A 14,202-nucleotide genomic window follows, 5' to 3' on the forward strand; every position below is an offset into this window, starting at 1 on the left:
GCGGCGCGCGTTTCAGGCCCAGGAGGCCAAACGCCGCCGCGCCGCCGCGCGCGCGCGTCTCCTCTACGGTTTTTTTTCGTTTTTTTACCCTTTTTTTCTCTCTTTTTTCTGATTTTTTTATCTTTAGCATGTTTTGAGTTTGAAAGTTTTTAAATTTTGAGTTGAAAGTTTTCAAATCTGAACTTGAAAGTTTCCAAATCTCGACTTGAAAGTTTTCAAATCTCGATTTGAAAATTTTTCAAATATGGATTTGAAAGTTTTCGAACCTCGAGTTGAAAGTTTTCAAAATTTTCAAATCTGAAGTTTTAAAATTTTGAGTTGAAAATTTTCAAATCTGAACTTGAAAGTTTTTAAATCTCGACTTGAAAGTTTTCAAATCTCGATTTGAAATTTTTCAAATCTCGATTTGAAATTTTTCAAATCTGGATTTGAAAGTTTTCGAATCTCGAGTTGAAAGTTTTCGAATCTCAAATTGAAAGTTTTCAAATTTTTCAAATCTGGACTTGAAAGTTTTCGAATCTTGATTCTCGAGTTGAAAGTTTTCGAATCTGAGTTGAAAATTTTCAAATCTCAAGTTGAAAGTTTTCAAATCTGAGTTGAAAGTTTTCAAATCTTAAGTTGAAATTTTTCAAATCTGAGTTGAAAGTTTTTAAATTTTGACTTTAAAATTTAAACTTAAATCGAAAGTTTTCAAATCTAACTTAAAAAAATTTTAGTCTGTTAGTAAAAAATATCTCCCAAAAAATCTCCATAATTTTTCCTAATTACTATCATTAGCGTTAAGTATATTAACTAATATAGGTAGTTAACACTAAAGGGAAGGAGGGAGTGCTCGCCAACTACTTTCCTAGCGCGCATGCGCGCCTAGCAACCCCCTGTGTATTGTGCATCTATGGTGGGTGTCTCCCTTCTCCTCCTAGGGGGGCTTGTATTTATACCCACAGATGCCCCCTTGTCCAAGTATAACTAGGGAAACCAATATGGATACAATCCGAGTATTTCTTGTCTTTTCCATGTAGAACTCTATTCATCGTTCCTTATGCGGAACTCCTCCTATATTCAAAGCTTGTTTCCGTATAAGACATGGTATGTGGTGGGTCCTGCCAAGATTTAGTCAACTATTATTAGGTATGTGGTATCCATAACCCTGACAGAAATTATATGCCTAATGGGTTCTTCAAAATAAATTCTCATCCAATCATCTCTCTTCCATCTCCTTTATCCACATATCCCCTCATTTTTATTATTGGTTCCTTGGTAAAATTAATTTTTTGCATGAGAAATGATTTTTTTTCTATCTTCTCATTACCTATGTTGTTGCCTTACTTTTTTTTCTTTTAGATAGTACTCCCTCCGTTTCGAAATGTTTGACGCCGTTGACTTTTTATCACATGTTTGACCGTTCGTCTTATTAAAAAAATTTAAGTAATTATTATTTTTTTTCCTACCATTTGATTCATTGTTAAATATATTTCTATGTAGGCATATAATTTTATATATCTCACAAAAGTTTTTGAATAAGACGAACGGTCAAACATGTGCTAAAAAGTCAATGGTGTCAAACATTTCGAAATGGAGGGAGTAGTATATTTAATGATATAAAAACTAGTCTGGCCGTGAGCCAGTGAGGTTTGGCTCCGGCAGGGGCGTGTAAATTCCACGGAGTGCAGGGAGCAAATTGCAAACAAAGTCTATCGCGCGGCACCTGCATGTGGTCGTGGTGCAGGTGCTCCGCGGCACACGGACACGGTGCGCGGTGCACCTGCTGCATTCACCAGCGCACCGACCGGGCAGGTGGGTGCATAGGTTGAGTCTTTCCCTGCCTCTTCTGACACACTCACTAGCATATATACTCAGTTTAATTAAGTAAATCTCAAACAAGCAGAAATTATTCGCAACCAATGATAACCAGAGCTATGTGTCAAAGAAGATCACCCACCTATATATGCAGTGACATTCCGGCAAAGCAGAAGAAGAATCGTTGAAACAACTCAATTTTTTTTACGAAATGTAAAAAAATGGAATTCTTATTATCTGAAATGCATGTTTACATCGTCGTCATAAAATATATTTCTTGGATGTAGTTATGATTACTATCGAACACTTATCGAAATTGAGAAGAAAATAACTCGTTCTAGCCGATTTAGTGGAGCAGAGATAGCGACATCTGGAAAAACGGAATCTAGAGATTCTAAATATATCAGAACGTATTAGCTTAAATTAAAACACGACCCTCAAATTTGGATAATCTGTACGGTCACATAGCTCAGCGTGTCCAGAGATAGGGCTGGTGTTTGACAGAAGAGGAAAATAGAAAATTGAGAAGATACTAGAATGAACTGAGCTATTAACGTATGATTAATTATGTATTAATTACTTAAAATAAAAAATAGATTAATATGACTTTAAAGGCAACATTATCTATAGATTATTTTAATAAAACATCACTTAACCGTTTGGCAACCGTGCACGTGAAAACCGAGAGATATCTTATTTCCCGTCCGAAAACATAAGCCGGTACAAATATGTGTTGTGCGCATTTGCTTCCATTTTTACGAGTAGGGAAGGCAGAGGGTGATTATTTATCTTTTCATTCTTTTTTTCTCATGCAACAAAGTTTCATTTTATAAACAATAAGAATTGATGAGTCGTTGTCATGCGTAACAAATATGTTTCTCTCCCATTCCCCCTCTCTTCCATATCAACAAACTTAATTACCTTCTTAACAACTTTAAGAGCATGTTATTAATTACCATTGTACATGTATAAGAGAATATGGATAGTCTAAACTTACCATACTAAAGGTTAAGAGAGCTGTAGTTTGAAAGGAAACCTTATACCTCCAAAAATGGCAAACCCATAACAAATGATGCACGGGGTAGTTTGGCCTCCCTAGCCATACACCTTTTGCGCTGCCATTTCCCTTTCATCTCTCTCCTCTTCTCTTGCCCTAGAGAGAGGGAGAGGGGAAGAGAAAACAAAAGTGATTTTCTTCCTTCCTTACCACCGCCTGGGGAAGGACCACATATCATATGCCCCTCGAGGAAGGCGGTAGTAGGGTCTTGGCCGAGTCCTACATCTGGTGGGAATAGGATTCATTTGACCAAGATGGCTGCAGCGACATGGCTACCAATCGACTTGGCCTCGCGCACTCACGACTACGGTTATGGTGCTAGCGGTGCAGCCAACCGTAGAGCTGCCGCTACCCATATCATCTTCCGAGTCTGGTCATCACCATCGTGATTGCGCTTGGGAAGAGGTCAAGCCTATATCATCATAGATCTAGGGACAAGGCCATCAACGCTAGGAACATTAAGGGCATGTTTGGTAGAGTTCCAACTCCTAAATTTAGTTATAGGAGTTGGATCTGGAGTGAAGTTGTAGAGTTGTATAAACCCAGCTCCATCTTTCTAGTTCATTTTATGAGAGCACTTCTATCAGTTCCGTTCTAATTTTTAGTGGAGCTGAAACCATTTGGTTGGACTCCAACTCCAGGAAAGGTGGAGCTGAAGCTGGAGTTGTGCCAAACATGCCCCAACATCAGTGACGCTTATGGATGCCACACACCTTCCTATAGGCAATGCCATTGACGTCTTCTATGCCTTACCATGGACTTCTCTAGATATGTTCGGAATAGCAATGACACTATCCTAGATACCATGACCACCTTAGGTGTGTATTGGAGGTTGGTCGGCTTCGATGGTTATGGAAATGCTCAGTTTTAGGCGAATGATTGATTTACAACTCGATTGCTCTTTAGCTGATATGTGTGAAATTTGATCGATATAACGATTGGCCACTGATCTTGAAGATTTTATTTTCGATTGGAAGAAGACAACGACTATATGTAAGTCGTTGGGAAGAAATAATGTTGTGCAAATTCTCACATATCACAGATGGAAAATTTATGTCTTGGAGAAGGTATTTTGAGTAGTTTTGCTATGATTTTATGATTCGATGTCGTTCGTCCTACGACCTCTATAATAATTATCTATATCTTTTTCGAACCAAGGCCAAAATGAATTCAATTAAATTTAAAAAATGCATGTGCCTATAATTCAAAGGTGTTAAGTATGTGTAAATAAGGAGTAAATTGGATTCATGGTACATAAACGTGGCAGGTAAGTGCAATTTGGTGCAAAAACTTGAGAAGTGAGCATCCAAGTGCAATAGCTTGACATGTGAGTGCAATTTGTGCAATAACTTAATAAGTGAGCGCACGGGTGCAATTTTGATAAAGTAACTTAAGAAGTGATGCAACAACTTAATTATTTCGAGTATTTTTTTCTACACACATTCAGTTTTTAAATATTTAATTTGTCAATACACTTCCACATATTTGTATTTATGAGCATACTTATAAATTTGTAATTTTAGTAATTCGAAGTCAAATAAATTTTACAATGTAGAAATGTTTGTATTTCGGTTGAGATTTGAGAATGTGAAGCAAATTGTTGGTGCAAATTGGATGAGCAACATAATTTCTTATTATAGATTGAATTCAAGATTAATTATAAGATAATACCCACATGATTGCTATTTAATGTCATATCGACCTCGTGAAAAAAACTCACCTACCACTCGTTAACTAAAACAACACATACTTAACCAAGTTGCTAAACTAAAATACTAAATTGTTAAGTCCTTACTACTAGAACGCACCTACTTACAAGGATGTTCAATTCTCAAGTATTCATCCCATGATAGTAATTTACTCTTAAAAAGAAAGTGTATGTGCATGGATCATTTGGAGGAACAAAAGGAAGGTTTTAACTATTTTGCTAGAATGCTATTATTGACTCTCCCCTAGAGAATATAAATGGACAGTTTATTCTCCTGAAAGTCTAAACTTGCCATCATAGTTTAAGATCTAGTGTGAGCTGTAGGGAGACCCTTTAGAGGCCTCCAAAAATGGCAAACCCAAGAACGAATGATGCGGGAGAGAAGCGCCTCAAAGCCAACCACCCCCCCTGCACCGCCATTTCCTTCCATCTCTCTCTCTCCTCCTCCTCTCTTGCCCTAGAGAGAGAGAGAGAGAGGGAGGGGGCCGCAAGAGAGAGAGAGATCGATCACCGGCCGCCCTCCGGAGCTCGCGCGCTCGTTCGTTCGTTCGTTCGATCATTCGTACGTCCACAACAATTCCGGCGACGCGACCGTCGCCGTACGTTTGCGGTGGCGCGGCAGCGTCGTCGGCGGTGAAGAAGAAGAAGAAGAAGATCGAAGAAGAGGAAGAGGATGGGCAACTGCTGCGTGTCCCGGCCGTCCGGCGCCGACAAGCGGCGGCGCTGCGGCAGCTCCACCGCCCCGCACACCCGCGGCGGCAGGCGGGTGATCGGCGCCGCCAACATGCGGTGCCTCTCCACGGTCTCCTCCGTGTCGGACGCGGCGCGCGCCGTGATGTCGAACGAGCCGGCGACCGTGCTGGGCAACAGCGGCAGCAGCGGCAACGGCGGCGTGATGGCGGCGGAGGAGATGCTGCGGCGGTACGAGATCGGGGAGGAGCTGGGTCGGGGGGAGTTCGGGGTGACGCGGCGGTGCCGGGACGCGGTGACGGGGGAGCGGCTGGCGTGCAAGTCGATCAGCAAGCGGAAGCTCCGGAGCAGCGTGGACGTGGAGGACGTGCGGCGGGAGGTGGCCATCATGCGGTCGCTGCCGGCGCACGCCAACGTGGTGAGGCTCCGGGAGGCGTTCGAGGACGCCGACGCCGTCCACCTCGTCATGGAGGTCTGCGAGGGCGGCGAGCTCTTCGACCGCATCGTCGCCCGCGGCCACTACACCGAGCGCGCCGCCGCCGCCGTCATGCGCACCATCATGGACGTCGTCCAGGTCTCTCTCTCTCTCTCTTCAATTCATCCATCTCCATTCTTATTGCATGCATTTGATCTGCAATCAAAGATTCAAAGCTGTTCAATTTCAGATAAAGAATGAACATTTTGATCTGATAGAATTAATTACGAGCAGTTCGTTCTGGTTCCTAATGTATAAAAGACTACGTACAGAACAGAATTTACAATGCACTTCACATTGTACAATCCAAAGTTTGAATAAAACTTACATGCATCATTGGAGTGGTTTTTGCTGGCCCAAATTAAGTTCAATTGTAGTAGTACACACGGAAAGCTTGTAAAGTATCAGCGTGCACCACCCACATGCTCATGCTTTGAGCATGCCTGATTTAAGGTTAAAAATTTTCGGAGTCTGCAGTAACATGTAAAATATGTCAAAGTACATTATACTCCCTCCGTTCCTAAATATTTGACGCCGTTGACTTTTTTAAACATGTTTGACCGTTCGTCTTATTCAAAAAATTTAACTAATTATTAATTATTTTCCTATCATTTGATTCATTGTTAAATATATGTTTATTTATACATATAGTTTTACATATTTCACAAAAGTTTTTAAATAAGATAAATGGTCAAACATGTTTTAAAAAGTCAACGACGTCAAATATTTAGGGTCAGAGGGAGTACATGGTTATGGCATGCAAATGTGAAATGTGCAAATAAGCCAATCCTTCTAACTTAACACCAAAATATTTGTGCTCAATTTGCTTCCAGTAGCCTTTCAAGAAATAGTGTCCATTGAAACATGAAACTGATAACCAACAATTAATATTTACTGCAAAGTAAACAAATACCTCTTTGAATTGATTGCTCAATGTAGAGAGTGAAAAATATTTGATACATTAGTACAACTTTTTGCAGCACTGTCACAAGAACGGCGTCATGCATCGGGACCTCAAACCTGAGAACTTTCTGTATGCCAATGCATCTGAGAACTCCCCTCTCAAGGTCATCGACTTCGGCCTCTCAGTGTGCTTCAAACCTGGTACAAAATATAGCTATTTCATATAGTTCAATCCACATATACCATATATCAACAAATATTTAAGTATCGATCATGCACGATTCTTCCCCATTAGGTGCAAGATTCAATGAGATTGTTGGATCTCCCTACTACATGGCACCAGAAGTCCTGAAGAGAAACTATGGACAAGAAATAGACATATGGAGTGCAGGAGTCATACTGTACATCTTGCTATGTGGTGTTCCTCCTTTCTGGGCCGGTAAGTCTCAGTTTAGATATGCATGGAAGTGCAAGATTTTGTTGAATTAATTTTACCAATAAAACAAGTTCTTGGATGAACTTTTGTAGAGACCGACGAAGGGATCGCACAGGCCATCATCCGGTCACATATCGACTTCCAAAGAGAGCCTTGGCCAAAGGTGTCAGATAATGCCAAGGATCTTGTAAGGAGGATGCTTGATCCAAACCCATATACTCGGTTGACGGCTCAACAGGTTCTAGGTAATTTAGTCCTACCATTTTTTTGCCTCCTCTAATACATGGCTGGCCTGATTCTAACAATCATTTCTGGACTTCGAGAATGAAGAGCATCCTTGGATACAGAATGCAAGTGCAGCTCCCAACATTCCTCTGGGAGAAGCAGTCAGGTCCAGGCTGAAGCAATTCACTGTTATGAACAAGTTCAAGAAGAAGGCCTTACTTGTAAGCTGGCAGTTTTGTTTCATTAGTGTTATTCCTAGATATTAGTGTAACTAAGTATTGATACTGAACTTATTGTTGGTAAGGTGGTGGCGGAGTACTTACCAACCGAAGAGCTGGATGCAATCAGGGAGCTGTTCAATATGTTGGACACCAAAAAGAAGGGGCACTTGACACTAGAAGAGCTCAGAAAGGGACTGCAAGTGATAGGGCACAACATCCATGACACAGATGTCGATATGCTCATGGAAGCTGTGAGTTCCTCTTCACTTACACTATTCTGGTTCCACAATCTCAGCTTTTCACTACTTGCAAGATGAACTCATTTTCAATCCCATCGGACTATTAAATTGTTCTTAACCAGCAGATGATTCACAGATTATATGAGATCCCCCTGCCTGTGTTCTTATTCTACAGGCAGACATAGATGGAAATGGCATACTGGATTGCAAGGAGTTTGTGACAGTATCCATTCACCTGAAGAAAATCCGTAGCGATGAGCACCTTCCGAAGGTGTTCAGCTTCTTCGACAAGAACGGCAGCGGGTACATAGAGATCGAAGAGTTGAAAGAAGCCCTCTCCCCAAGAGGTGACCAGAAGTCGATCGACGACATATTTCTGGATGTTGACATAGACAAGGTTAGGTCACTTTCGTTAACAACAACTAGCAAATTATATCACACTACAAATATTAAGTTCCTTGCGGTAATAATTTTAACTGAGGTGTGTTCTGTAGGATGGGAAGATAAGCTACGAGGAGTTTGAGTTAATGATGTCAGCCGGAATGGACTGGAGGAATGCATCCCGGCAATACTCGAGAGCAGTTTACAACACTCTCAGCCGCAAGATATTCAAGGAAGTGTCCCTGAAGCTTGATCACAGTGGTCCACTTGTTGCAGCAGGAAAATAGCAACCAGCTGTTAACTAAGTGATGTGTTCTCTACATGCAATGCTCACTGCCTCACTCATAACTGAGAGAATGTGAAAAACATGGCGCAGTTTTCCTTGTTCGCGTATTGGTCTCCACATTTTTGGGATGCAAAGGTACCACGGGGTTCAGTGACCCTGAATGTTTCAGATGCAGATGTCAAAGAGCAGGCTTAAATACACCCTTTCTCTTTCTCTGAAAACAGAGGGAAAAAAAGAAAGAAAGAGTTGTATCCTTCTGACTTTGAAGTCACTCTCCATGTTTGTTAATGTAAAACCAGAGGTAGGCCGAATCTCATATTGTTCAACACAGGAGGCAGCAATGCCCTGTACCACTAACCGCTTTGGTGCAAATTCTCCGCGGCCGCACAGTAAGGGCCAAAAAAAGAAAGAAGCAATAATATAAGATTGTTCAATTCAACTAAAAGGGAAAAAAAGTAGTTCGCAATTGAAATTATCTGCACTATAATCGGTCTCCACGGTATTACTCATAGAAGATTAAATTTAAGTCCTAGTTTAGTCTGTGCTGTAATTTTTGTGTTGACAAAGCATGATCCATCAACTCAGCTTCAGTTCCTAACCAACCATAAATATGCCACTGTGATTTTGTGAGCAAAAAACATTTAGTGAAATACTAGGAAATCGTCAACATTGATGGAGTAGTTATACTGGCATGAAGCCATGAAGAGGTACCAACTGAGTCCAACCTTCGAAGCATTTCAGATGCTCCCTTCTCAGGGTCAACTGATCTCCTGCCTTCAAAATAAGCACCCTAATCTTTCCATCTACTATCGAGTAATAATATTGGTTAGGGTAGGACCCTAGTCACTACTAGTAAAACTAGCATGCATCCCGACCACGATTCAGGTCCGCAGTGTGTAGCATCGCGTCCTAAATGTTGTCGATTCCAATTGTTCCAACAGCTCACTTCAAATTTATCTTTTAACGTACTATTCAATGGGATTTCTCCGGTACCCAAGAATATAAATCAAGAAACATACCTGACTCCTGAGACACAACCTCGTCCCGAATGAACGATCTATCACAGCGGCACATCCGCACAAACGAGGAAACGTCCCCCTGCAGGAGAGAAACCCAGCGCCGGGGCGACGGCGAGCCTCTCCGGCATTTCAGCAAACATATGGCGTGCAGCGGGGGCGCCATCGATGGACACCCGTAGTCCCGTTGCGGCGACGAAACAAGCGAGCAGTCGAGCCGAATGCCCAGACAAGGATGGAGGACGCGGCACGCACCTCGTTTTCCGGCGAAAAAGCGACCCCGACCTTGCGCCGTTTGGCCGGCGCCGCCGCCGCCGCCGCGGGCGAACTCCGTGCGCGACGCGTGCCTGCGGGCCTGTTTGGCACAGGTCCAGCTCCAGCTCCGCCTCTCTTGGAGCTAGAGCTTAGCCAAACAGTTTCAGCTCCACCAAAACTAGGAGTGGAGCTGGGTAGAGCTCTCTCACAAAATGAACTAGAGTTGTGGAGCTGGGTTTAGGCAGCTCCACAACTCCACTCCAGACCCAACTCCTGGAGCTAAATTTAGGAGTTGTAGCTGTAACAAACAGGCCTGCGTGCGACGCCGCTCCGCTTCAAGCCTTCAATCCTCCTGTGCCGTTCGGCTCTCCTTTGGATGGGCCGCGATTTGGGCCCACACGCCTATATGGCCCATATAGGCCCATACGGGTGCTGCAGCATATAGGGCCTGGATATGAGCCCACAGGCCCATTGGGCTGACATCTGGAGCACGGCGGGCATTTGAAATGAGGCCCTATGTGCTGTCAAATTGTTTGGTGAGGAACAAAAAGAACAAATATCGATTGAAATCTTGCTGCTGGACATGACTCCAAGATTTGTGATCCTGGCCATCGTGGTCATCTTCTTTAGTTATTAATTTGAGTTAGATCAATTGGACGCAATTAAAGAGACATCCATTATTCCAATCGAATTGATCGAACACCTTAGAGCAACTCCAATAGAATGGCTAAAGGGCTGGCCAAGTTAAATTTTAGCTAGCATGGGAAAAAATACCCTCCAACAGCCTCTCCAGCCAGTTAGCCAAGCCATCTGGATGGCCAAATCACACCCATCACTGGCCAAACTTGGAGTCTCTTTGCTTGGCTATTCGTGGGCCCCACCACGCCACCTCCCACCCCATCTCTCTCCCTTTCCCCCGGCTAGACCAAAAGGCAACGACGGCGACGACAGAGCTAGCCACGACCGCCCGCCGTCGTCCGCGCCGTCCCCAGCCGCGGCAGCCGCCGCCATCCGCGCCATCCCCAGCCGCGACCACCGCCGCCGTCCGCGTCCTCTCCAGCCGCGCCGCCGAGGGATGGAGGGCGCGGCGGTGAGGGAGGAGCGAGGAAGGCCGCCGAGGAGCGGATCCGCGCGCTGCAGCCCGCCGGCTCAGCGTCGTCTCGCGCCGCCTCTCGCGCCCGCCGCCGTCTCGCACCACCTCGCGCGCCGCCTTGAGCCGTCCGCCGCCGCGCGCACCGCCTCGCCCGCTGCCTCGAGCCGGCGAGGGATGGAGGGCGTGGCGGTGAGGGAGGAGCGAGAGAGGCCGGCAAGGAGTGGATCCGCACGCTGCAGCCCGTTGGCTCGGCACTGCCTCGCGCACCCGCCGCCGTCTGCCGCCGCCATCCCCAGCCGCGACCGCGGCCGCCGTTCGCGTCCTCTCCAGCCGCGCCGCCGAGGGATGGAGGGCGCGGCTGTGAGGGAGGAGCGAGGAAGGCCGCTGAGGAGCGGATCCGCGCGTTGCAGCCCGCCGGCTCGGCGCCGTCTCGCGCCGCCTCACGCGCCCGTCGCTGCCTCGCGCGCCGCCTTGAGCCGTAAGCCGCCGCGCGCACCGCCTCGCGCGCTACCTCGAGCCGGCGAGGGATGGAGGGCGCGGCGGTGAGGGAGGAGCGAGGGAGGCCGGCAAGGAACGGATCCGCACGCTGCAGCCCGTTGGCTCGGCGCCGCCTCGCGCGCCCGCCGCCGTTCGCCGCCGCCACCTCGCGCGGTCCGCTTCCTGTGAGTCGTCGTCGCCACATCCGAAGTAGGAGTAGAACGGAGGAAGAAGGGGATGTATGGGGGAATGGGGTGGAAAAAGGTAGTATAGGCTGACATATGGGTCCTATTTGTCATAGACTTATGATGGAGATAGCAGATGGAGAGGCTGTTGAAGTAAATCACGAGTTTGACTTACCAAATTAGATAGAGAGTTGGCCAAATAGATATTTGGAGAGTCAAATTTAGAGAGACTGTTGGAGATGCTCTTAGCTGCTGTTTCGGTGCTTGGATTTTTTCTTTTAATGAAAATTTTCTCTCAGTTCATTTCCACATTCATTTTTAATCCTACGGTCGGTTATACCCATCTCCCATCCTAACTCATTTGTTTCTGACCTAGAATCCGTAACAATGTGCCAATGTTCTTAGCGACTTACTCCATCCGTCCTAAAAAACTAACTCCTGGAGTTTGAATTTTGTTCCACAAAAACCAACTTCTAACATCCTATCTACCTTCAGCATATAAAACGAGAATTTTTATCCCTTAAATGCCATTTACCTACCTATCACCATTAGTATATTTTTCCTTGATGAGGGTCATTTTGGTCATTTTTACTTCTCACTAAATTTGACTTCCTATCACCATTTATATATTTTTCATAGATGAGGGTCATTTTGGTCATTTTTACTTCTCACTAAATTTACCTTCGGATACTATGAATTCTTTTTGGACGTGGGGAGTAGCGTCAAGTACGTGGTGTTGAGATATTGTATTTGAGCGCCAAATACGATGGTACTAATCGAGATCGGGTTTTATTTTCTATTAAAGTTTTTATTTTCAAGGTCTGTTTTTCTAGTAGTTTTTCAAAGAAAAAAATTTGAAAATATACTTTTTTTTCTTTCAATTTACAAAAATATACTTGCATGACACATATTTGCGAAAATATACCTCGTCCGCATATTGGGTTAGCGGGAGCGGTACGGTAGGCACGGTCGCGCGTAGTGGGGATGCGGGATCGAGCCGGTCCCGCACGGCGGTTGCGCGGAAGCGATGCAGCCCGCGGAACGGGTATGCGGGAGCGGCAGGGATGCGGGAGCACCTTGGGAGCGGCACGGTCCCGCGGAACGGGCGTGCGGGAGCGGCAGGGATGCCACATTTTTTTTTAGAGAAAATTCGATCCATAGCATAGGAAAAAAAGCGGTACCAAAAAATAGCACAAAAAATTTTCGCTTTCGATTAGAAGCACAAGCCACCGGTTTTTCTTCGCTCTATAGCACTTCCGTCAGGTTTAGAGTTAACAGCATTAGATTGAAGTATAGAAAAATTTTGTTGGACCCATTTGCCCTTCGTCTTCCTGTGTCATCTCGTCCTCTCGGACCGGTGCCCACGACGACGGCGCCGTCGCCAAACTGCGACGCGGCGACGATCCCCGTCCCCATCCCCACCGCCGCCATCCCCGTCCCCAGCCGCGTGCCATTCCGTGTCCCTGTCGGCTCCCATCGCGACGACAACAGCAGTTGTAGGAAGCTGTACGAGCCCTGGCTGGTGGCCATCAGGCCCTACCACCGCGGTCGGGACGAGCACCATGCCATGGAGCAGCACAAGTGGCGCTTCCTCCAGCGAGCACCCACCGTCCCGCTCTCCGACTTCGTGGACGCGGTTCGGGCCGTCGAGCAGCGTGCTCGCTGCTGCTACAGCGAGAGCACGGCCATCTTGAACGACGACGGCGACGGCTTCCCGAAGATGCTGCTCCTCGACGGTTGCTTCATTCTCGAGTTCTCGGCGAAGCTGAGCCGCACGAATTAGTGCACTTGCAAAAGGCTAATTAGGATTTAATTAATTAGTTGATTAATTTGTTGGCGCTGGCGCCGCCGTGGTTGCAGATGCTCCCGATGGCCGCCATCTCATCACCGCTGCCCTGCGGAGACGACACGAGCGAGCTGAGCGCGGAGTCGAAGTGCCCCATGGACTCCGCTGCCGCCGGCACCATTATCACCATCTGTTCAGCCGCCACCGCCCATGGCGGCATCATTGTCATCATCCCGTTCACCGCCACAGCGGGCAGCAATGCTCCCGCACCCGTGCCGGCGCTGGACGAGGAGGTGAAGGAGGAGAAGTAGTCGCGCAGCGGGGAAGAAGTGCTCGTCGGCCATCATCGTCGTCGGCGGCGGCGTACAGCGGCCCACGTCCATCCACGCTCAGGCAGTCGGGGAGACGAGGCGGTCGCCCGGCACGCCGATGGTTGCCGCGCCGCCGTCCACGAGGGAGTGGAAGAGGAGACCTGGTGGGGAATGTGGGGAGCGAAGGGCAAATGAGTCCGACGAAAATTTTCTCTACTCCGATCTAACGCCGTTACTTCAAAATGCGACGGAAGTGCTACGGGGCGAAGAAAAATCGGTGGCCTATGCTATGGATCGAAAGTGGAAACTTTTTGTACTATTTTTTTTTACCACTTTGTTTCCTGTGCTATGGATTGAATTTTCTCTTTTTTACTGTATCAGTACTGTTTTGACACTATTTGGCACTGTATCAGTACTGTTTTGACACTATTTGGCACTGTTCAAACAGCGGTACCGCGGATCCAATGTGCGGAACCGGCTCATGAACAGTGCAGAACAGTGTCGAACAGTGCTATATGCATGCATGTGCAGCTTGGCTGCTCGGTCACGCGCGGCCGGTCCGCGGGACCGACGCGGTACCGTGCGTCCGTGCTGCGGGACCACCGGTCCCGCGGTCCCGCGGAATGGTAGTGCGGGACCGCCTCGGTCCCGCGTAACCACG

General features: G+C 46.4%; 1 protein-coding gene across 1 annotated transcript; it reads left to right on the forward strand.

Annotated features, from left to right (window-relative positions):
- The first annotated feature begins 4,481 nt into the window (after positions 1 to 4,481).
- Positions 4,482 to 8,857, forward strand: LOC4351829 (calcium-dependent protein kinase 29-like). Its single transcript, NM_001423369.1, has 8 exons — positions 4,482 to 5,826; positions 6,708 to 6,831; positions 6,926 to 7,069; positions 7,159 to 7,311; positions 7,397 to 7,512; positions 7,596 to 7,763; positions 7,927 to 8,148; positions 8,246 to 8,857. The coding sequence occupies exons 1-8, from the start codon at positions 5,236 to 5,238 to the stop codon at positions 8,417 to 8,419; spliced, it is 1,692 nt and encodes a 563-aa protein (NP_001410298.1). The 5' UTR covers positions 4,482 to 5,235; the 3' UTR covers positions 8,420 to 8,857.
- The last annotated feature ends 5,345 nt before the right edge of the window (positions 8,858 to 14,202 follow it).

Source organism: Oryza sativa, chromosome 12 (assembly GCF_034140825.1).
Source record: "Oryza sativa Japonica Group chromosome 12, ASM3414082v1".
NCBI classification, from domain to species: domain Eukaryota; kingdom Viridiplantae; phylum Streptophyta; class Magnoliopsida; order Poales; family Poaceae; genus Oryza; species Oryza sativa.